This window comes from Berghia stephanieae, chromosome 1 (assembly GCF_034508935.2).
Source record: "Berghia stephanieae isolate SIO BIC M18660-M18661 chromosome 1, UCSD_Bste_1.3, whole genome shotgun sequence".
Lineage (NCBI taxonomy): Eukaryota > Metazoa > Mollusca > Gastropoda > Nudibranchia > Aeolidiidae > Berghia > Berghia stephanieae.
This window is the reverse complement of record NC_088360.1, coordinates 57,417,516-57,443,299: the sequence shown is the minus strand read 5'-3', so window position 1 is coordinate 57,443,299 and position 25,784 is coordinate 57,417,516. Positions and strand designations below refer to the sequence as shown.

The following is a 25,784-nucleotide window of genomic DNA, read 5'->3' as shown; positions in this document are numbered from 1 at the left end:
GTAGTAGTAGTAGTAGTAATAGTAGTAGTAGTAGTAGTAGTAGTAGTAGTAGTAGTAGTAGTAGTAGTAGTAGTAGTAGTAGTAGTAGTAATAGTAGTAGTATTAGCAGCAGCAGCAGCAGCAGTAGTAGTAGTAGTAGTAGTAGTAGTAGTAGTAGTAGTAGTTGTAGTAGTCGTCGTCGTCGTCGTAGTAGTAGTAGTAGTAGTAGTAGTAGTAGTAGTAATAGTAGTAGTAGTAGTAGTAGTAGTAGTAGTAGTAGTAGTAATAGTAGTAGTAGTAGTAGTAGTAGTAGTAGTAGTATAGTAATAGTAGTATTAGCAGCAGCAGCAGCAGCAGTAGTAGTAGTAGTAGTAGTAGTAGTATTAGTAGTAGTCGTCGTCGTCGTCGTCGTAGTAGTAGTAGTAGTAGTAGTAGTAGTAGTAGTAGTAAGTAGTATAGTAGTAGTAGTAGTCTATGATTTTTTCACATCAAATCTTCTTACTTTGTCAGATCTCCGAAATATTTCGATTTTTCATAATTTTATAAAAGTTGGATCAATTATGCCTCTGTTTTCTCTGAAGTCTTTATAAAAACTATGACGTTTAATGATCACACTTTTCACTCAGAATTTTTTATCATATGTGGGATTTACACACACACATACACGCATCAATTACACACGATTGCGTGTGTGTGTGTGTGTGTGTGAGTGAGTGCATCCTTTCTTATTTGCCTTAGTGTTTATTAGAAATATCCAGTATCAGAGTATATCACGTGTATCAAATCTTTAAATGAATAACTACTCTTATCAAAAGGTCGTTATGACACGAAACTTTTATAATAATTTATTATTTTAAAAATTAAAAAAAAAAAGGGGGGGGGGGGGGGAGGAGGAGGAGGCGGGGGACTTTGTTACAGGAAGTAACTTGGACATTTTTAATCTAAAAAAAAAAGATGTTTGTACAAAACTGCCTAATTTAGATCGGTTTTTGTAAAATAGACATTAAAACTGAAATGAGAATTGATTTGAAATTTAGTGGAATCGAATTGAAATCATTATGTGTATTGCATTAATGATTTAACACAAAAGAAGAATCTGATGAGACTCGTAAATAAAGAGAAAAGCAAGAATTTCTTTTTTTCTGTGAAACAATACAGTCATTTAATTGTTCTGTTTCTTGCTCTAATTCACAGGAAGATCTGTAACACTATACATTTCTTATCACCCTTGTGTATTTTATTTTTTTTTTCAATTTAGAAAATAAAATATTAATATTTATATTAATAGTAATATTTAAAGCAATGTATATTGGGACAAAAGCTTTAAATTTTGCCTTGTACATTCCATTGCTCAAACTATCTAATAAATTAAAAAACTTCCAGATTCTCATCCCTATTAGCATAATTCAAGTTCTTTTTCTTTCTTTCTTTTTTCCCCTTGTCATTCTTTGGCATACATAAATCAATATAGATCTAATTTCCGTTTTCCTGCATAAGTAAATTTATACTTTGTGGAATGTTCTCAAACGCAAAGCTGTTATGATCATATTCTAAACAGTTTTGCAGTAAATTGAAATTTCACAAGGCTCTACTTAAATTTTCTGCATTAATTGATAACTTATGACTGTTTCTTTTGCATTAATACCACAGAAGCTGCCTTTTTATCCATATAAACGTGTGTAATTGGTAAAAAAAGACAAACGTCACTCCTTATTAGAATTAGTGAAATTAGCTCCCTTGTTTTGGAGGTCTGTAAAAATGTGAAGGTGACACTTGCTAAGTGGCAAACCTCCTCAGATCTCTTTTTTGTTATTTTTAAAAAAGGTATTTAAGGCGCTTGCAGCACATTAAGGTCATAGCGCCAGTAAATAGGAATACAATTGGATAGTAAAAACATTCTAGATGTACAAATAAAAGGACTTGAGGAAAAAGTAAGACATAGGGGAAATGGTTCAAATAGGGAACAGATGAAAATTCCAAGAGCACGCTGTCATTGGACTTAGTTTGAGATCACCTATGAGTCTCACCCAGACACAAGCACAAGATCCCACTAAGAGGAACAAACTCAGCTGTTTTCAAATAATATACTAAAAAAAATAATAACAGTATATAACAGAGAGATGGTTTACAAGGAAAAAATATCATCTCCCAAAACTATAACTAGGTCAACAGGACAACGTAGTGGGGGTGGGGGGGGGGGGGGAGCTTACAGTGGGCCTTTGGTCTATAAGGTACAATCTAATTCTTGGGACAATCAAAATTGAGTCTTCATGTGACCATAACGGCCTATTAGATTAGGATAGGGTCATTAGATTTTTTCATCACTTTTGCGACAAAATACCGAATTATACCAATATTTCTTGATTAAAGCAAGATTGGCAAGATGTTATGTTATTGTGCATTTATATCAATACCTAAAAATTACAAATTTATTTTACTAATGCGAACTCAGATGGAGAGATTGATTACACCAGAGTGAGTAGTTTATTATATGAAGAAAAACATAAAGATATGCCACATATGCATTCCAACTAAATAGACTCCAATATTTGTTTATTCTAATAATTAATGCTTGGTCATTATATCAAATATTTGAAAACTGAAGGATATTGTTTTTCTTTTTAATTGTTAACTGATTCTATCTTAATACTTTCCTTAAAGATAATCCTCATTTGTCATTAATCTACTGTTGTTTTTGTATGATTGCTGTACAGTGTACATGTATTTAAAGGTACACCCATATGAATTACAAGATAATATCTAAAGAGAGTATTTAATTTCTATCAAAACTAATCAAAATACACGTGATATAACAAGCGTGTTGGCGGGACACAATTTAAAGGGCAATAGAATATATTCATACAGTGATATGTAAGTAAGCCATATGTTTTTATGTACAAAACATTTAGCAAAATTTTATACAGTGTGGTTGGGTAACATGTCAAAGGTTATTTAAATCTAATGATGAGAGAGGCAGCTGCATTATTCATCAATATTGGATTTATAAATTGTAAATTGTGTTTCTTTTAGTTTGTATTGGTTTCACGGCACTTGCGACACTTTAATGTCATCCGTAGTTAAAGCAATAAAGAACCAGTAAGACAAAGTGGACTTGTTCAAATACAGAACAGAAGATTACATGAGCAATGTGCCTATTTTGAAGTAACATAAAAATCCCATCCAGGCAAAAGCAAAGAATCCTAATATGAAGGAACCACTAAAATGTTTACAAAGTATAGATTCAAAATCAAATACAATAATAGTACGATAAGAGTAATAGAGAGATGATTTACAAGGGGAAAGATATCACTTGACAAAGACAGAAGAACCAAGAGAGCAACGTGGAAAAGGAAAACAGATAGAGCGGGAATGAATGCACTTACATGTTGACAAAGTAATACAATATTAAGAGCATTTTATATAGCGCAGTATCCACTAAACATGCTCAAAGCGCTTTCCAACGGGCCCTTGACAACAGCAACAAGTAGGAGATACGCCGGTTGGGCAATCATACAATTCATTTTTTTTCGGAGAGAGACAACGTTGTTAAGTGCCGGGTATTCATTTTACACCTGAGCATGGTGAGAGAACGTGAGCAGGGAGCCTTTTCTAAGGGCTCAACTATGCGCCGTTCAGAGCAGGAATCGAACTCTGTGCCTCCCAATCTGAAGGCGAGTGCCATTCCATAAGCACACCTCGCCACCGATTCATAACCACTACACAACAGTAACAGAGGGTCTATTCCATGGGAAGACTGGAATAACCCAGGCGTCAGCCGCAGTGCAGCGCCGCAAATTGAGCTAGGGCGAGATGACTTGCTCAAAGCCACACAGCGCAGTGGCGGGTGATCGAACTCGGTACACTTCGGGTACGAACAAAGACCTACCGCTGAGCCATGCTGCCCCCAATGACAGAGAGCAACATGTTTGTTTTTAATGATTCCATGGCGCATGCAACACATTTAGATTATATTAATCGTAAAAGAGGAAGAAAACAAGGTAGTAAAAAAAATTGTAGTTACAATTAAAGGACCCAAGAAAAAGTAAGTTCCAAGAGCATACCATCAATGTACTTAGTTTAAAACACCTAAAAGGCTCATTTAGACACGACACCAGTACAGGATCCCACTAAGTGGAACACATTCAAATGTTTACATGTTTACAAGATTTGGTAAAAACAAAAATAGAACCTCAGTACATAACAGGGAGATGATATACAAGAAAAACATATCACACCAAACTAACACTACAAATTTGACTGTTTCCCTCCCAGCCAAGGACTCCGACAGAACTGGCAAGGACAGAACCGGGTCAGCACATTCCATTACAAGACAAAGACAGAAAATAAACATCAAGAAAACAGATAATATAGGGGGATATAAGATACAACAAATTATCTCCTGCTCACCATGGGAGAGCAACACGGAAGAAAACAGATAAAGGAGATAAGAGACAGCAAGCGACCTCTCTCTCTCCACCATGGGAGGTCACAAGACTCCACCCAGGGACGAATAATGAAATAAGATAGATGAGAATATAAGTGTGTGTGAAGGGGTGTGGAATACAACAGTTAGTAGGAGAAGACCAAACCCCCCCCCCCAACCCCAAGGAATTCAAGAATGAAAATTAAACACACGAAACTTTAAATTCAAATCCAAGAACACAATGTTGAGTTCTCAAATTTAATACAATATTTATAATCAGTTTTGCATAATACGTCAACTATGTACATCAATAGTAAAAATTTGGTTGGATTGCAAAAAAGGATAACAACACAAATTTATCATATATGTTTTAAAATGAATGCTTCTTACAATATAATTGCAAAAATCAAATCAGAGAGGACGAGACAGACTTCCTTGATAAAAGTTAACAGCCTTTGAAATGGCTTACTCTCCAAAAACCAACATCAAATTTACCAAGAACTAAACTTTTTATACCCAGTTCTCCAAACAAGTCGAAATCTTTTGCCTCCCCAAATGGTCCCATTCCAAGTCCACAAAGCGAAATGAATGTTTGTCTTTATGGTTGTTATGGCGCTTTCATGACTTAAACAGTGTGTCAGGAACACACTCAAATGCTGACATTATTTATTCTAATGACTTACATAGAAAAAAACATAATCTGTCAAAAACCAAAAAAGTTGTTGAACATATATAGAAGGCCAAAGAAAGTCAGCAGGAGAAAATCACCCCCCCCCCCCACCCTTTTTGCATAATGCATGAACTATGTACATCAATTATAGAATATTGGTCAAATCGCAAATATATATAATAAAATTATCAGACCAATATGTTTAATTTAATAAATGCATCTATAAAATAATATCTAAGGATGATTTTGTACAGCTTCTATAAACGGTAATAGAAATGCAAAACAAAACCCCTATGAAATCCTATGAAAATGTATACCCTGATGAATAATTTTTAAAATTATTTCTATTTCTAAAACCCAGGCCATCATGTCTTAATTAGTATTAGTATCATTCAATTTGGAACAAAAGTTGATAGGAAAGAACGGGATTTGACAGGAATCAATACATATATAATATTATAATTGACGCAATTATCATTATATGATACAAAATGAGATTAATGGATGACAAAATAATAATGGTGAACCTTTTCCTCAAAACAGCTTTAGGGTTGATTTGGCTGGTATGGAGAAGAGCGAATGGAAGAAGAAAAGTTTCGGTCTTCTTGAAAATGACGAAACCATTTTATCATAAGCAGAAGTGTTCATTACTTTACAACGGCATTTGTTATTTTTGACATGGGCTTTCACACTTTTTACTTAATATCGAACTTTGGATTCAGTCACATAAAAATGTGTCATATCCATTAATCAAACCATAAATGAGGTTTCTTCTATAATACATCAAAATGTTAGCATGCTTGACGGGACTTATCATTTTACAACACACGTTTTCACTTTCACCACTTCAGCCACGATAACATCAAATTTAAGATTTAGCCACACATAACCTTATGATAATATCAAATTAAACAAACCATGAAATGTGGTTCCAAAATTGAACTTTTTCTCTGATCCGATATAATTAAAAATTGTGAGGGTTTTGAGTGGCAGGTCGCCAGATGGTATCAAATAAAATTGGATTATTTTAAAACAAATACAATACAAAATACAATACCACAAGTATTTGTGGTGTTAATATTAGTAACCTAGTTCCTTGCTCCCTAAGGAGTCCAAGGGTGGCCACCCACTTTCCCACTCTCTAGCAGAGCGTCCGTCGCTGCTTTATCTACTGTGCATGTGGTCTTTCCCTAGGCAGCATTGGTTAGTGAGGTTATACTATGAATATGAGTTAAGTTACATTGTTGTTTGTGTTTGTTTTGAAAGAATAGAAGGCGCTTGAAACACATCTAGGTCATATCAGCGCCAGTAAAAAGAGAAAGTAAGACAAAGTGGAATTATTTCAAATAGATTCACTATCAATGTACTTAGTTTGAGATCACCTAAATGACCTAATCATAGGTCCCCACTCATAATACACTCAAATGTTTACAAATCATATGTGTAAAACAAAATTTATACAACGCATAACAGAGAGGTGATTTACAAGTAAAATATATCATCTCATCTCATGAATTTTTAAACTGGGGGGAGGGGGGGGGGGAGCAGATTGTATTGTTGCAAGTTATAGTTTGTACTATGTTATGACTGCCACATGATCTTTTAGCTGAATCAGGGTATGAGTTTCCTAGTCTAATCAAACTATAGATATAATGTCAAATATGTTGTAAATCTTTACTTTCGTAATTACAAGTTACATAACACAACATAATTCTATTTCAGAGAGAGACAACTATTTTATAATTCATGAATAATCAATACATAAATAATATTATAATTGACGTAATTATCATTATATGATACAAAATGAGATGAATGGATGAAAAAATAAAAGTAGAACTTTTGTCGGCAAATCTAAGGATGATTTTGTACAGCTTCTATAAACGGTAATAGAAATGCCAAACAAAACCCCTATGAAATCCTATGAAATTGTATACCCTGATAAATAATTTTTAAAATGATTTCTATTTCTAAAACCCAGGCCATCATGTCTTAATTAGTATTAGTATCATTCAATTTGGAACAAAAGTTGATAGGAAAGAACGGGATTTGAAAGGAATCAATACATATATAATATTATAATTGACGCAATTATCATTATATGATACAAAATGAGATTAATGAATGACAAAATAATAATGGTGAACCTTTTCCTCAAAACAGCTTTAGGGTTGATTTGGCTGGTATGGAGAAGAGCGAATGGAAGAAGAAAAAGTTTTGGTCTTCTTGAAAATGACAAAACCATTTTATCATAAGCAGAAGTGTTCATTACTTTACAACGGCATTTGTTATTTTTGACATGGGCTTTCACACTTTTTACTTAATATCGAACTTTGGATTCAGTCACATAAAAATGTGTCATATCCATTAATCAAACCATAAATGAGGTTTCTTCTATAATACATCAAAATGTTAGCATGCTTGACGGGACTTATCATTTTACAACACGCGTTTTCACTTTCACCACTTCAGCCACGATAACATCAAATTTAAGATTTAGCCACACATAACCTTGTGATAATATCAAATTAAACAAACCATGAAATGTGGTTCAAAAATTGAACTTTTTCTCTGATCCGATATAATTTAAAATTGTGAGGGTTTTGAGTGGCAGGTCACCAGATGGTATCGAATAAAATTGGATTATTTTAAAACAAAAACAATACAAAATACAGTCACAAGTATTTGTGGTGTTAATATTAGTAACCTAGTCCCTTGCTCCCTAAGGAGTCCAAGGGTGGCCACCCACTTTCCCACTCTCTAGCAGAGCGTCCGTCGCTGCTTTATCTACTGTGCATGTGGTCTTTCCCTAGGCAGCATTGGTTAGTGAGGTTATACTATGAATATGAGTTAAGTTACATTGTTGTTTGTGTTTGTTTTGAAAGAATAGAAGGCGCTTGAAACACATCTAGGTCACATCAGCGCAAGTAAAAAGAGAAAGTAAGACAAAGTGGAATTATTTCAAATAGATTCACTATCAATGTACTTAGTTTGAGATCACCTAAATGACCTAATCATAGGTCCCCACTCATAATACATTCAAATGTTTACAAATCATATGTGTAAAACAAAATTTATACAACGCATAACAGAGAGGTGATTTACAAGTAAAATATATCATCTCATCTCATGAATTTTTTTTGTTTGTTTGTTGCTTTAGGTCTCTTCCAACACAATTGAGGTTATATGAGAGACCGCTGAAACAAAAAAACAAGCAATCTAACAAAAATAGTACAAATGTAAATTAAAATCATAACCTAAAGATATCATAAGCTAATTATAAATAACCAAGAACAAACAGGCAGAAGATTTACAGAAAAAAAAAATATCCCCTGTCAAAAATACAATCACGAACCAAAGAAGCAGGATAGGCTAGTAAAGAGAAGAAGAAACGACATCACTATCGGATCGTACACCCATGCGAACATCATAGGTATATGATTCAAGGGTGATGCTCCCATCCAACCACCCGCTCATGAATTTTTAAACTGGGGGGGGGGGGGGGGAGCCGATTGTATTGTTGCAAGTTTTAGTTTTACTATGTTATGACTGCCACATGATCTTTTAGCTGAATCAGGTATGAGTTTCCTAGTCTAATCAAACTATAGATATAATGTCAAATATGTTGTAAATCTTTACTTTCGTAATTACAAGTTACATAACACAACATAATTCTATTTCAGAGAGAGACAACTATTTTATAATTCATGAATAATCAATCCATAAATAATATTATAATTGACGTAATTATCATTATATGATACAACATGAGATAAATGGATGAAAAAATAATAATAGAACTTTTGTCGGCAAATCTAAGGATGATTTTGTACAGCTTCTATAAACGGTAATAGAAATGCAAAACAAAACCCCTATGAAATCCTATGAAAATGTATACCCTGATGAATAATTTTTAATATTATTTCTATTTCTAAAACCCAGGCCATCATGTCTTAATTAGTATTAGTATCATTCAATTTGGAACAAAAGTTGATAGGAAAGCAACGGATTTGACAGGAATCAATACATATATAATATTATAATTGACGCAATTATCATTATATGATACAAAATGAGATTAATGGATGACAAAATAATAATGTGAACTTTTCCTCAAAAGCTTTAGGGGTTATTTGGTGGTAAGGGAGAAGAGGAAAAAGGAAGAAGAAGTTCGGTTTCATGAAATGACGAACCATTTTACCTAAGCGAAGGTTTATTACTTTACAACGGATTTGTTTTTTGCACGGGTTTCACCCTTTACTAATATCGAACTTTGGATTCGTCCCCATAAAATGTGTCATATCCATTATCAAACCAAAATGAGGTTTTCTTTTAAAAAACCCAAAAAATTTTCATATATGTTTTAAGATAATGTTTTTTACAAAAAAAATTGCAAAAAAAACAAATCAGAGGGCGAGACAGGCCCTTCCCTTTTAAAAGGTAACAGCTTGAAAAGGTTATCTCCAAAAAAAACAACAATTCCCCGACTAAACTTTTTATCACCGTTCTCCCAAGTCGAATTTTTTGCCTCCCCAATGGGCCCTTCCAAGTCCCAAAGCGAAATGAATGTTTGTCTTTAAGTGTTTGGCGCTTTCTGACTTAAACAGTGTGTCAGGAACACACTCAATGCTGACATTATTTATTTAATGCCCTTTCATAGAAAAAAATAAACGTCAAAAAAACCAAAAAGTTGTGAACCGATAAGAAGGCCAAAAAAAAGTCAGCAGGAGGAAAAACACCCCCCCCCCCCCCTTTTGCATAAGCATGAACTATGACATATTATAGATAAATTTGGGCAAATCGCAAATAAATTAAAATTTCAGACCAATTGGGTTTTAAATTTTAAAAAATGGGATCTTTTAAATATTCTAGGTGATTGTACAGCTTTTTATAAACGGAAAAAAGAATGACAAAACCCACCCCCAGAATCCTATGGAAAAAAGTATTCCTGATGATAATTTTAAATTATTTTATTTCTAAAAAACCCGGGCCCTCAGTCTTAATTAGTATTAGTATCTTCAATTTTGGGGAACAAAAGTTGATAGGAAAGAACGGGATTTGCCAGGGAATCAATACAAATATAATATTAAAATTTGACGCATTATCATTTTTTGAATACAAAATGAGATTAATGGATGACAAAATAATGGTGAACCTTTTCCTTCAAAACAGCTTTGGGTTGATTTGGTGGTAGAGAGAAAGAGCGAATGGAAAAAGAAAAGTTTCGGCCCTTCTTGAAAATGACGAAACCCATTTTTCATAAGCAGAAGTGTTTTTACTTTCAACGGCATTTTTTTATTTTGACATGGGCTTTCACACTTTTAATTAATATCGAATTTTGGGGATTCAGTCACAAAAAATGTGTCATATCCATTAATCAACCTAAATGAGGTTTCTTCTATAAACATCAAAATGTTGCATGCTTGACGGACTTACATTTTACAACACCGTTTTCATTTCACCACTTCAGCCACGATAACAAAAAAATTTAAAGTTTAGCCAACAAAAACCTATGATAAAATAAAATTAAACAAACCATGAAATGTGGTTTCAAAATTGAAATTTTTTCTGATCGTATAATTAAATTGTGACGGGTTTTGGTGGCAGGTCGCAGATGGTATCGATATAAAATTGGATTTTTTAAAACAAATACAATACAAAATACAATACCACAAGTATTTGTGGTGTTAATATTAGTAACCTAGTTCCTTGCTCCCTAAGGAGTCCAAGGGTGGCCACCCACTTTCCCACTCTAGCAGAGGTCCGTCGCTGCTTTATCTACTGTGCATGTGGTCTTTCCCTAGGCAGCATTGGTTAGTGAGGTTTACTATGAATATGAGTTAAGTTAACATGTTGTTGATGTTTTGTTTTGAAAGATAGAAGGCGCTTGAAACACACTCTAGGTATATCAGCGCCAGTAAAAGAGAAAGTAAGCAACGTGGAATTATTTCAAATAGATTCACTATCATGTACTTAGTTTGAGATCACCTAAATGATAATCATAGGTCCCCATCATAATACACTCAATGTTAAAATCATATGTGTAAACCAAATAAATACAAGCATAACAGAGAGGTGATTTACAAGTAAATATATCATCTCATTCTTGAATTTTTAAAATGGGGGGGGGGGGGGCGGGGGGGGCGGGCAGAGATTGTATTGTTGCAAGTTATAGTTTGTACTATGTTATGACTGCCACATGTCTTTTAGCTGAATCAGGGTATGATTTCTAGTCTAATCAAATATAGATATTAATGTCAAATATGTTGTAAATTTTCACTTTTTGTAAATTTCAAGTACATAAAACAACATAATTCTATTTCAGAGAGAGACAACTAAAATAATATTCATGAATAATCAATCATAAATAATATTATAATTGATGTAAATTATCATTATATGATACAAAATGAGATGAATGGATGAAAAAATATAATAGAACTTTTGTCGGCAAATAAGGAATGATTATGTACAGCTTCTATAAAGGTAAAGAAATGCAAAACAAAACCCTATGAATCCTATGAAAATGTATACCCGCTAAATAATTTTTAAAATTATTTCTTTTCTAAAACCAGGCCATAAGTTAATTAGTATTAGTATCATTCAATTTGGAACAAAGTTGATAGGAACAACGGGATTTGATAGGAATCAATACATAATATATATTATAATTGAGCAATATCATTATATGATACAAAAGGAGATTAATGGATGACAAAATAATAATGGTGAACCTTTTCTCAAACAAGCTTTGGGTTGATTTGGTGGTATGGAGAAGAGCGAATGGAAGAAGAAAAAGTTTTGGTTTCTTGAAATGACACAACATTTATCATAAGCAGAAGTGTTCTTACTTACAACGGCATTTGTTATATTTATGACATGGGCTTTCACACTTTTTACTTAATATCGAACTTTGGATACAGTCACATAAAATGTGTCATATCCATTAATCAAACCATAAATGAGGTTTCTTCTATAATCCTACAAAATGTTAGCATGCTTGAGGGACTTATATTTACAACACGCGTTTGCACTTTCACCACTTCAGCCACGATAAAATCAAATTTAAGATTTAGCCACACATAACCTTGTGATAATATCAAATTAAACAAACCATGAAATGTGGTTCAAAAATTGAACTTTTTCTTGATCCGATATAATTAAAATTGTGAGGGTTTTGAGTGGCAGGTCACCAGATGGTATTGAATAAAATTGGATTATTTTAAAACAAAAACAATACAAAATACAGTACCACAAGTATTTTGGTGTTAATATTAGTAACCTAGTCCCTTGCTCCCTAAGGAGTCCAAGGGTGGCCACCCACTTTCCCACTCTCTAGCAGAGCGTCCGTCGCTGCTTTATCTACTTTGCATGTGGTCTTTCCCTAGGCAGCATTGGTTAGTGAGGTTATACTATGAATATGAGTTAAGTTACATTGTTGTTTGTGTTTGTTTTGAAAGAATAGAAGGCGCTTGAAACACATCTAGGTCATATCAGCGCCAGTAAAAAGAGAAAGTAAGACAAAGTGGAATTATTTCAAATAGATTCACTATCAATGTACTTAGTTTGAGATCACCTAAATGATCTAATCATAGGTCCCCACTCATAATACACTCAAATGTTTACAAATCATATGTGTAAAACAAATTTATACAACGCATAACAGAGAGGTGATTTACAAGTAAAATATATCATCTCATCTCATGAATTTTTAAACTGGGGGGGGGGGGGGGGGAGCAGATTGTATTGTTGCAAGTTATAGTTTGTACTGTGTTATGACTGCCACATGATCTTTTAGCTGAATCAGGGTATGAGTTTCCTAGTCTAATCAAACTATAGATATAATGTCAAATATGTTGTAAATCTTTACTTTCGTAATTACAAGTTACATAACAGAACATAATTCTATTTCAGAGAGAGACAACTATTTTATAATTTATGAATAATCAATACATAAATAATATTATAATTGATAATTATCATTATATGATACAAAATGAGATGAATGGATGAAAAAATAATAATAGAACTTTTGTCGGCAAATCTAAGGATGATTTTGTACAGCTTCTATAAACGGTAATAGAAATGCAAAACAAAACCCCTATGAAATCCTATGAAAATGTATACTCTGATAAATAATTTTTAAAATTATTTCTATTTCTAAAACCCAGGCCATCATGTCTTAATTAGTATTAGTATCATTCAATTTGGAACAAAAGTTGATAGGAAACAACGGGATTTGATAGGAATCAATACATATATAATATTATAATTGACGCAATTATCATTATATGATACAAAATGAGATTAATGGATGACAAAATAATAATGGTGAACCTTTTCCTCAAAACAGCTTTAGGGTTGATTTGGCTGGTATGGAGAAGAGCGAATGGAAGAAGAAAAAGTTTTGGTCTTCTTGAAAATGACAAAACCATTTTATCATAAGCAGAAGTGTTCATTTTTGTTTGTTTGTTTGCTGCTTTAGGTCTCTTCCAACACAATTGAGGTTATATGAGAGACCGCTGAAACAAAAAAACAAGCAATCTAACAAAAATAGTACAAATGTAAATCAAAATCATAACCTAAAGATATCATAAGCTAAATATAAATAACCAAGAACAAACAGGCAGAAGATTTACAGAAAAAAAAATATCCCCTGTCAAAAATACAATCAGAAACCAAAGAAGCAGGATAGGCTAGTAAAGAGAAGAAGAAACGACATCACTATCGGATCGTACACCCATGAGAACATCATAGGTATATGATTCAAGGGTGATGCACCCATCCAACCACCCGCGGGGGAAGTGTTCATTACTTTGCAATGGCATTTGTTATTTTTGACACGCGCTTTCACACTTTTTACTTAATATCGAACTTTGGATTCAGTCACATAAAAATGTGTCATATCCATTAATCAAACTATAAACGAGGTTTCTTCTGTAATACATCAAAATGTGAGCATGTTTGACGGGACTTATCATTTTACAACACGCGTTTTCACTTTCACCACTTCAGCCACGATAACATCAAATTTAAGATTTAGCCACACAAAAACAAAAACAATACAAAAACAGTACCACAAGTATTTGGGGAATAACTGTATACAATGAGATCATGTGTGCATTCTTGTAATATCGCCTAATAGACATCATCTCTCAATCTACTCATTTTACTTTGAGCATTGTTAAGTGGATATTGCGTTATATAAATGGTGTAGTCTATTAATTCTTACTAAATACTTTATCAGTGATAGAACTTTTGTTGGCAAATCTAAGGATGATTCATAAACTGTAATATAACTGTAATATAAATGCAAAACTAAACCGCTATGAAACCCTATGTATACCCTGATAAATAATTTAAAAAATTATTTCTATTTCTAAACCCAGGCCATCATATCTTAATTTGTATTAGTATCATTCAATTTGGAAGGAACGGAAGTTGATGGGAAAGAACGGGATTTGATATGAAAGACATAAAAGGCTTATTATAAACCTTTACTGGCACCAAAAGGCATCTATAAGAATACAAGGAGTATTGTCACCATATGCTGAAATCAAAAGAGGAGTCAGACAAGGTTGTGTACTGTCACATTTCTTTTTAACATACACAACGTTTATCTTCAGAGAAACTGACCATCTACCAGGGATCAAAATTTGAGGCAGAAACATCAACAACTTTAGATATATGGATGACAATATATTGTTGGCAGAAAATTAAAAAAACAAGAAAGGGAGAAGCATTAGTCAACATAAATATTAATCGAAAAAATCTAGAAACAGTATCAAGTATTTAGGACAGCAGGTAGAAAACACTGGAGAATGTCATCAAGAACTTAAAACCAGAATAGCAATAGCAAAATCAACGGCAGATTGAATTCAACTCAGTACCAAACTCCGTGTTCTGAAATGCTATGTTCACTCAGCACTGCTTTTTGGTTCAGAAACGCAGATCCTCAATAAAGTACTCGAAAAAAACATAGAAGCATTTGAAATGTGGACATTTATACAACTTGAAAAGATAAGCGGGGAAAGTCAAATTATTAAAAAAACAACCAAGAAGTTTGTTATATCATAGAAATTGAAACAACCTTGCTCCACACAAGAAAATCAAGACAACTTATATTTTGGTAATGTAAAAAGAAAACTCCATTATGAAAAATATTTTAGAGGGCAAAGTTGAAGGCAGAAGACCAAATGGCAAACTACCAAGAATGTAGCCAAAAAAACATGCAGAGAAGAGTGGTGCACCATTTCAAGACGACCTCTACCTAAGAGTAAGTTTAAGAATCTTTTAGGTTGTTAGAGTATAGATTATAAGAGGACTGAGTGCAACTTTGGAGGTTTCAGGGGGGCTGGGGGAGGTGTTAATATTAGTAACCTAGTCCCTTGCTCCCTAAGGAGTCCAAGGGTGGCCACCCACTTTCCCACTCTCTAGCAGAGCGTCCGTCGCTGCTTTATCTACTGTGCATGTGGTCTTTCCCTAGGCAGCATTGGTTAGTAAGGTTATACTATGAATATGACTGCCACATGATCTTTTAGCTGAATCAGGGTATGAGTTTCCTAGTCTAATCAAACTATAGATATAGTGGAACTGACAGTGGTGAAAGATTGTGCATTTAAATCTTGGTGAATGAAATTCTTTAAGTGCTTGTATTTTATAATCTAGGATTGAAAATAATAGATAGGACGGTGTCGGAAAAAGGAAATAAAGAAACATGAAAGGAGGAAATGAAAGAGGCAATGGTGATAAGAGTCACCATTGATGGTGAAAGAGGCAATGGTGATAAGAGTCACCATTGATGGTGAAAGAGGCAATGGTGATAAGAGTCACCATTGATGGTGAAAGAGGCAATGGTGATAAGAGTCACCATTGATGGTGAAAGTGGCAATGGCTTCAGGTGCTTGACTTGCTTGACTTGCTTGAGGTGCTTGACTTGCTTGAGGTGCTTGACTTGCTTGACTTGCTTGACTTGCTTGACTTGCTTGACTTGCTTGACTTGCTTGAGGTGCTTGACTTGCTTGACGGTGGCAAGGATGATCAAGCCACTGAAATGGGAGAAAAGAAGAAATAATTCGATGATTGCTATACTTTTATTACTTTTAAAAAATGGTATACAAATCATTAATAATCTGCCTTTTTTCCCCTGCCACGCGATGATAAAAAATCTGCAAATTTGGTGGAAAATCTGTCAACCTGGCAATACTGATCACCAGTTCACAGCTGTTGAGAACTCTTTGTATCTTCTTATCGTGTATTCATTTGTTTTTTGTTTTTAAGGGTTTTACGGCGCTTGCAACATTAAGGTTATATCAGCGCCAGTAAAAAGGTAGAAAATGGGATAGTAAAAAGTTCTAGAATTACAATTAAAGCATCCAAGAATAAGGCAGACAATGGGGAATTGGTTCAAATAGGGAACAGATGTAGATTCTAAGAGTACACTATCAGTGTACTTAGTTTGAGATCACCTAACTTCTCATCCAGACACAAGCACAGGCCCCCACTAAGAGAAATACACTCAAATGTTTTACAAATCATATATAATATAAAGAAAACACAATACAATGCATAACATATTCAATTAGCTATTATTGTATAGCAATAATAATTAATTATCAAAGTATCATGATGTCTTTTCCCTACAATGTCTTCCCCTGTTAAATAAATCAACAGAGACACATGAACGCACATGCACGAACACACATACACAAGAGAGAGAGACCAACTGGAATTCCTACCTCGAGGTGAAGTCGACAGTCCTATAAAGAATGCAGAATCCTCTCCCGTCTGTTGATGCCGTCCTTTAGAGAAAAAAAAATGTAATTCATGTTTATGTTGTATAATAGTAAAAAAATTATCAAAGAAATTAAATAAGTTAAATAAGTCAACAGAGACACATGCACGCACACAAACAGAGAGAGAGAGAGAGAGAGAGAGAGAGAGAGAGAGAGAGAGAGAGAGAGAGAGAGAGAGAGAGAGAGAGAGAGACCAACTGGAATTCCTACCTCGAGGTGAAGTCTACTGTCCTATGAAGAGTGCAGATTCCTCTCCCGTCTCTTGATGCCGTCCTTTAGAGAAAAAAAAATGTAATTCATGTTTATGTTGTATAATAGTAAAAAATTATCAAAGAAATTATTTAAGTTAAATAAGCCAATAGAGACACATGCACGCACACGAACAGAGAGAGAGAGAGAGAGAGAGAGAGAGAGAGAGAGAGAGAGAGAGAGAGAGAGAGAGAGAGAGAGAGAGAGAGAGAGAGAGAGAGAGAGAGAGAGAGACCAACTGGAATTCCTACCTCGGGGTGAGGTCGACAGTCCTATGAAGAGTGCAGAATCCTCTCCCGTCTCTTGATGCCGTCCTTTAGAGAAAAAAAAAATGTAATTCATGTTTATGTTGTATAATAGTAAAAAATTATCAAAGAAATTAAATAAGTTAAATAAGTCAACAGAGACACATGCACACGCATACGAACACAGAGAGAGAGAGAGAGAGAGAGAGAAAGAGAGAGAGAGAGAGAGAGAGAGAGAGAGAGAAGAGAAGAGAGAAGAGAGAGAGAGAGAGAGAGAGAGAGAGAGAGAGAGAAAGAGAGAGAGAAAGAGAGAGAGGAGAGAAAAGAGAGAGAGAGAGAGAGAGAGAGAGAGAGAGAGAGAGAGAGAGAGAGAGAGAAAGAAACCTACCTCGAGGTGAAGTTGCTCGCTTGACAATGCAGGAATGATAAAGCCACTGAAAATGACTATGGCACTCCTAGAGTAACTTTCAGGATCATGTTGGCCGAGACTGCAACAGCAGATCTCAAGATGAAGAAAGTGGTGTTGATATAAAAGTGATGGCAGGGATGTAGATGATGAAAGCAGCAGCAGTGACAATGATGGTGAAAATGGCAAGGCAGGTGATGATGGAAGTCACTCCGGCAGGGCTATGGTGGTGAAGATGATGATGATGGGAGGTGATTCTGATGGCAGTGGTTGTGTTGGGAAGTGATAGCTTTGGATGAGATGATGGGAAGTAATGGTAGAGTCATAGGGGTTGTGATAGAAGCGACCATGCTGTGAGGTTAGTGGTAATAAGTGAAAGCCATGGCTTGGCGAAAATGATAGAAGCAGGTTCAACAATAAAGATCCGATAAATGGCACAATTCCAAACCCAGGATCGAAATGACCCCAACCAGAAAGAGTCAAACAAATCACATCCCTATCCCCCGTCTTCAAGACAAATGTAAATCAACATTCTGCCCAAACACATTCGGGTTTCCTGTAGGCCTCCAGTCCACCTACTGCACTTGGGTATGGACCTGAGACACAAACAAATACACCCCCACCGGTAGAAGCACACTCATCTGTATTTCAAATACATGCGAATGCCAACCACAATCATCTTGTCAACAAAGAACAAGAATGTAACTCACCCGGCCCCAACCAGTTGGAATCAACTCGAACCCAAGTCCAGAACCACACCACCACCATCACTTTATCACTGAATCTGCCTCCAGCATCCTCATCCTCCCCACAACTTCCACCCACCACCACCGTCCTCGACGAACACAATCCCTACATCACAATCACTACAACCCCACCAATACCACCATCATCCCTTCCTCCACTGTCACCTCCCTTCACAACCATTGCCATCATCATCACTTCTCATCATCATCACTTCGCCATCACAACCCTACCATCATGATTTCCATCATCTCGTCACCCAACAATGCCACCTTCACCAACAATGTCACTACTGCTGCTCCATCATCTACATCCCCATCATCACCTCGCCACCAACAACACCTCCATCATCAAGATTACTGCCATTGCAATCCCAGGGGCCCTCCAACATGCCCCATCCAGTTGCTCCGCTGAATACCATATTCATCCTCAATGGCCTCACCACCCCTGCATGGCCATCCGCCCCAACCACCCCTGTATGGCCATCCTCGTTTCCAGGAGCTTGATGACATCAAATATCTGCAACAAAAGGTAGGGACTGATAATAAAATGTAGGTAAAACAACTCAATTCTTTGACTTCAAATCTAGTTTATTATTGTTGATTCTTGACTAACCACTGAGTTTTCTAACTTTCAAGATTTTCAAGGCTTGGCTCAACTAAATAGTTGTTAGAAAAAAAAAACAAAAAAAACAAAACATTTACCACTGCAAGGCTATTTCCGAGTTTTTAACAGATATGTGCAAGTGCCATGTGTAGTCTTATTATACCCATAACATCTTGTGAGAGGCCTAGTCTTAGTATATACATAATATTTTATAAGTAGCCTAGTCTTAGATAATATCTTGTGAGATGTCTAGTCTTAGTATATACTTACTATTTTATAAGTAGCCTAGTCTTAGATAACATTTTGTGAGAGACCTAGTCTTAGTCTATACATAATATTTTATAAGTGGTCTAGTCTTAGATAATATCTTGTGAGAGGGCTACTCTTAGTATATATCTCGAAAGGGTATTAAGTCTGTTTTTTCAAATTTATGTTTTTGTACCCAATCGAAGCTTATTTTATCATTAAAAATTTGATACCAAAATTATAAAATTCTTATTATTCATTTCCGAGATATGAGCCATTGTAGTAAGGAAAGTATAAAAACCAAGTTTTGAGAAAACTGACTTCGAATTTTAGGCACCTGTTTCGTGCACAGTTGAATCAATGGGCAAAGATAACACCTTGGCATTGAAAATTTAACGAGAGTAATAAAATTTGTCGTGTGCTTCAAACATAAAGTTAATAATGTGCATACAAAGTTTTGAAATAACCCAATCATTACTTTTGTAGTTATTTATTATTATATAAGAAGGAAACAAAAAGGTTTTACCTGTAACAACAACATCTTATCAAACACTTCCGCATTATGTACAACAAAACAAAGACACAAAACAGCATGTTTTACTTTTACATCCAGGTAAACCCACTTTCCATATTGAATGTATTTATCGAACGCCAAAGAAATCTACCCAGGCCAAATTCATTGAGGAGTTGCATATCTCTGTACTTGAATTTAAACTTAAAAATTCGCCTTTCATTATTGTTGGTGACTTAAACCATGACTATCTATCAAACCAGTCATCAACTGTGAAAAGCATTCAGAAGATTTCAACCGAGCAATCTTTATCAGCATGGTAAAACACCAAGACATCAAGCTGGGAACATTCTATATTGGGTAATATTGTCTAAATCAAATAATTATATAATGGATGTAAGAGTGGTGGACCTCGCTCTGAGTGTTCACAAAGGCATTCTAGGTCAACCTGCCACTCGAGGAAATGCACCCTCACAAAAAGCTAAATCAAACTATAAACATTAAAGAAAATGATAGTGGGAATTTTACAATCGATCTCAAAAGTAGCCTTAAAACGTAAAAAATATTGCTGATCTCAATTCCACTCTTTACCATGTTCTTGATAATCATGCTACAATTATAAAGAGATTTGTGACAGAAAGATGAGAAGCTGGTTGGTTCAACTCAGAGGTAAAAAAGGCCAAACAAAGGAGAGAGGCACAAAGCAATGGCAAAAAACTGGAATAACTGTCGATCATGATATTTACTGTGCCATGACAAGAAAATTAAATAATTTTATAAGGAAAGTTAAAAAGGATTATTACAATACAAAATTTAGAAACTTCAAATCATGTAAAGAGCAGCATGGCACCAGGTGCAAACAATTTGTTAGGGAAACAGAACATCAGAACTCTCCCAAACAGTGAATCAAACTCTAAGCTAGCTGAGAGTTTTGCGACCTACTTTAACTCTATGATTTTAAATATGAGGAAAGAGACGAATTACCCAAAAACCTTGTTTCAAAAATTTTAATGGAACTCAATTGTGCATATTTGAACCAGAAACAGGAGAAGTTCAACAAATTGTGATGAACAATCCAGCAAAATTGTGTGATTTTGACCCCATTTCTACATGTTTATTTAAAGAACGCATAGATGTTTTAATACAAACAGTAACCAGCATTTTGAATGATTGTCTCATCAAATGTTAATTCTTTAAAATAAAAAAATAACACATTTCCTTTTCACGTCTGCCTGTTTTTAATCTTAAAAAATGATGCAAAATATTGTCCATAACAACAATGTTAAACTAGGCCCAGAGGGATGTTCAAAGTCAGACCTGCATATGTATGCACATCGATTATAACCCAATGTGTGAATATTCAATTGTGGGTCAGGATGTGTGTATGTGTGTGTGTGTGTGGGAGAGGGGGTTGTGGGTTGTGGTACAAAAGATGCCTTTTTTTAACTAATGTAAAGCGCATTGAGCATTTTATAATTTTGAAAATGCACTATACAAATTAGTTAATTTTTAACAATAATGATAATCTAAATATCATGACATCCTCGGTCAACCAAGCTGAGGGAGACAAAGAGAGAGAGAGAGAGAGAGGAGAGAGAGATGAGAAGAGAGAGAGAGAGAGAGAGAGAGAAAGAGAGAGAGAGAGAGAGAGAGAGAGAGAGAGAGAGAGAGAGAGAGAGTGAGAGACCAACTGGAATTCCTACCTCGAGGTGAAGTCGACAGTCCTATGAAGAGTGCAGAATCCTCTCCCGTCTCTTGATGCCGTCCTTTAGAGAAAAAAAAATGTAATTCATGTTTATGTTGTGTAATTATAAAAACTTATCAAAGATATTATATTTTGAAATAAATGCATTATAATCACTGATGATCTTTACAGTTGGGTCCATCCTGAGAGCTCAACTGGTAGGACATTTAACTCAAACAATGTGATTAACTTGAGCCCCAAAAGCTAACTTCTAAATGAAGACATAGCACAAGGCTATTAATCATGTCACACTAATATATCAACACTTATGAAGACAGCATGCTTTTATCAGCATCACACCAAACTCCTGATTATCATATTATATAACGTTAGTAAATAATGAATTTTACTAGCCTACTATAAATGTAAGCAGTTCTATCTTGTTAACTAAATATTGAAATAATTTTACAGTAAGTGTAAAGAAACATAGTTTCTTTAAATGGTGGGTCAGTTTTATTCATTTCATCCTTGTGAGCATGTCACCCTTTAAAAACAGGTGATGTCAGGATACATTGGTCTTGGTCCTCATTTCAGTTTTAGTTGGGTGAGTCTGTCATCTGCATTTTTTGCGGCCGCAAATATCTGGGCGATCCGCAAATTTTGGCAAATTTCCCAAAATTGGCAAATCGTGGCAAATTTTGGGAAAATTGGCAAATCGCGTGGCAAATGTTGGGGAAAAAAAGCGAAAACAAAATAACGAAAAAAAAAGTGCGGAACTTGAGAAATGTTGCAGCTTTGCCTGGGCCCAAACCAAGGGAAGCTACTCTCTACGGATAATGATCCTTTAAAATCTTTGTAACAACGCTATTTATAATGTACCCTTCTTAAATGTAATAAATTGTCTTTTATATATTTTTTTTTCTGTATCGCGTGTTAATTTTAACTGAAACGCTAAGTTCTCCTCCGCAAATGTTTTGGCAAATTTTGGTCTTTTTGGCAAATTTCTTGGCAAATTTTGGGGTTTTTTTTTGGCAAAATTTGGCAAATTTTAGGTCCCAATTTGGCAAAAAATGCAGATGACAGGGTGAGTAGTGTTGATTTTATAAACTTCTCAGAAACCCAGCCCACAGCTTCTATTAAAATCAAAATTAGTAACTATCATTATTATTGCTGTAATCTTTGAGTTTTGACTGATATTCACAAAGTCACACCACCTTGTGCAAGAGAAATATATTTTGGTTCTATGCGTTTTCTTGAAGTTGAAGCACTCTTGTCAGTGCATTCCAAACAATGGATCAGAAAATGGTGAGTCTAATGATACTGTGTCATAAATTAGATGTGTCCATCGTTCTACAATTCCCATAACCATCTACTAGGGAATACATTTTGACCAAGACACTAAACAAAGTACAAACCGAGATAAGAGCTAAGGTTCTTCTATTATTCTAAACAATAAGGCCAATTCACGTAAAAAGATTTGTGCAACATCATTCAGTGGCAGAGAGAGAGAGAGAGAGAGAGAGAGAGAGAGAGAGAGAGAGAGAGAGAAACAAAGAGAGAGAGAGATAGAGAGATAGAGAGAAAGAAAGAGAGAAAGAGAGAGATAAAAAGAGAAGGAGAAGAGAGAGAGAGAGAGAGAGAGAGAGAGAGAGAGAGAGAGAGAGAGAGAGAGAGAAGAGAGAGAGAGAGAGAGAGAGGAGAGAGAGAGAGGAGAAAGAGTGAGGCAGAGAAAAGACCAACTGGAATTCCTACCTCGAGGTGAAGTCTACAGTCCTATGAAGAGTGCAGAATCCTCTCCCGTCTCTCGATGCCGTCCTTTAGAGAAAAAAAAATGTAATTCATGTTTATGTTGTGTAATAGAAAAAAATTTTCAAAGAAATTATGTTTTGAAATAAATGCAATATGATCACTGATGTTCTTTACAGTTGGGTCCATCCTGATTGCTCAACTGGTAGGACATTTAACTCACTCAATGTGATTAAGTTGAGCCCAAAAGCTAACTTCTAAATGAAGACATAGCACAAGGCTATTAATTGTGCCACACTAATACTAATATATCGACACTTATGAAGACAGCATGCTTTTATCAACATCACACCAAGCTCCTGATTATTATATTATATAACGTTAGTAAATAATGAATTTTACTAGCCTACTATTAATATAAGCAGTTCTATCTTGTTAACTAAACATTAAACTAAGAGGAATACAATCAAATGTATACAAATCATATATAAAATGTAAACAAAACATAGTACAGTGCATAATAGAGAGATGATTTACAAAGGAAAAAATATAATCTCCATATAATAGCTATACATTTGACTGTTTCCCTCCGAGCTGGGGTATTCGGCCAGGACCAGGACAAAACCAAGTAATTTCATTCCAGGACAAAGACAGAAAGCAAGGAAAACAGATATAGGAGGATAGAAGACACAGTCTGTACCTCCCTGAGATAGAGGGGAGAGGAGAGAGAGGAGAGAGAGAGGAGAGAGAGAGAGAGGGGAGGAGAGAGAGAGAGAGAGAGAGAAGAGAGAGATAGATAGAGAAGAGAGAAAGGAGAGGAGAGAGAGAGAGAGAGAAGAGAGAGAGAAAGAGGAGGAGAGAGAGAGAAGAGAGAGAGAGAAGAGAGAAGAGAGAGAGAGAGAGAGAGAGAGAGACAGGGCACACTTGAGCTTGATTATTTAAACATTTGTGAACAATACCACAAGCTTTAAAAACAATCCTTTCACTAACTGGCAACCAATGGGAATTATATAGAATTTATTTTGTAGGATCATTAGATTTATCAGTTTTGTGGCTCTGTTTTGAATAGTTTGAAAATATTGTGTCAATATAGACGGTACACCTGCCTAAAAGCAATGAATTACAGAAGTTATACCTGTTGGTACCAAAGCATGAACAATAATTTGTGAAGTACTCTCATTAGGAAAATGTCGAATTATACCAATATTTCTTAAGTGATAAAAGTAAGATTGACTGTATTAAAATTTCAAAGACTTCATTTGAATGATTGGATGTCTTGTTTATTATTATTAGTCATTATCGGCATTTGAACTTGAACTCTCTCTCGTCATTATATGTAAAACACAAAGCAAAAGAATTAACATATATTCAGAGCAAATTACTCAACATATATAAAGAAACTGGACCAACAAACCACAAACTCACAGGATTTCTGTAGTTTCACAGCACGCCTCCAAATGGAATAAAACTTGTCTTAAATAGTAATATTTATTGGATATTGTAATTAATTGAATGTCCAATAATGGCTGAAAGACATACCTATACTAAAATAATATACTAAAAGTGCTGTCAAACTACAGAAGTTCTCCCTTTCATTAGGTAATACAATAGATGTCAGTTTTGTGGCAGAAAAAAAATATATATATATATATATTTTGAGTCACGTGTCGAGAAAAGGACTATTTTTAAACCGGGTCATTCAAGCATTCATACCTCCGCCATTAAAAAATGTACAGAGCTAAATTTGCTATCGTCTTAAAGAGGAAGTATTTCTATACCGCTTCAACAATTTAAAAAATGTATATAAAGTTATAAAGTAAAGGTACAAAAATGCTGTTTTATAATTAAAAAACCGGACCAACAAACCTGAACGAAATGAAACGTATCTGATAACATTTATTGACTAATTGAAAGTCCATAATGGTTTAAAGATTAACTAATAAGATACTAAAAGTGCTGTCAAACTACAGAAGCCCTCCATAGATTTAAATTTTTTTACATCATCTACTTTTGTATCACCAGCAGTATTGTCAGTTGTTTGCCAGGCGACTTTGCAAAACCACGCCAGCTTTATGCCAGAAATCCGCCAACTTTATCCTACTTCACCTGCGATATTTGCTCACAATCCACAAAAACCAAAAAACAAAAAACAAAAAAAAAAAAAAAATTAATTTGATTTGAAACATTATAATCAACAATAGTGCATTGTCTCAATACAAAATATATGTTAATAAACGCGACTCACCTATTTACAACTCTTTCCTTTTTAATGACTTTGCCAACTGGGATTCTGGAGTCAGTAGTTATCTGTTGAGCAAAGCTGACAATCGTCCCTACCTAGCTAAGATTGTTTGTGCTGAATTCAGGCGAGTGTCACCAAAGACACTCTTCTTCAAAATAGCTTTGAAGAAGATACCTTCAACGAATGTGACATTCTGAAACACGCGGATTTGTTTGTACGCCAAAGTTTCGTACAAAAC

General features: G+C 34.8%; 1 protein-coding gene across 16 annotated transcripts in view; it reads right to left on the bottom strand.

Annotated features, from left to right (window-relative positions):
- The window catches only part of LOC144978153 (uncharacterized), a 252,283-nt gene extending 226,740 nt beyond the window's left edge, over positions 1-25,543 (bottom strand). For 8 of the 16 annotated variants that reach the window (XR_013646483.1, XR_013646480.1, XM_078923863.1 and 5 more), the window contains exons 1-6: positions 25,171-25,543; positions 23,311-23,373; positions 21,578-21,640; positions 17,368-17,430; positions 17,078-17,140; positions 16,811-16,873 (exon numbers count right to left, since the gene is read on the bottom strand). Coding sequence is in view for 13 of the 16 variants with exons in the window: in XM_078923863.1 (XP_078779989.1) it covers positions 16,811-16,873; positions 17,078-17,140; positions 17,368-17,430; positions 21,578-21,640; positions 23,311-23,373; positions 25,171-25,223 (368 nt within the window). In the remaining 3 variants the exon portion in view is untranslated. Of the gene's footprint in view, positions 1-13,054; positions 16,121-16,810; positions 16,874-17,077; positions 17,141-17,367; positions 17,431-21,577; positions 21,641-23,310; positions 23,374-25,170 lie in introns of those variants that run through there. The other 8 variants (XM_078923897.1, XR_013646475.1, XM_078923843.1 and 5 more) reach the window with 8 other exon arrangements.
- Positions 25,544-25,784: the final 241 nt, after the last annotated feature.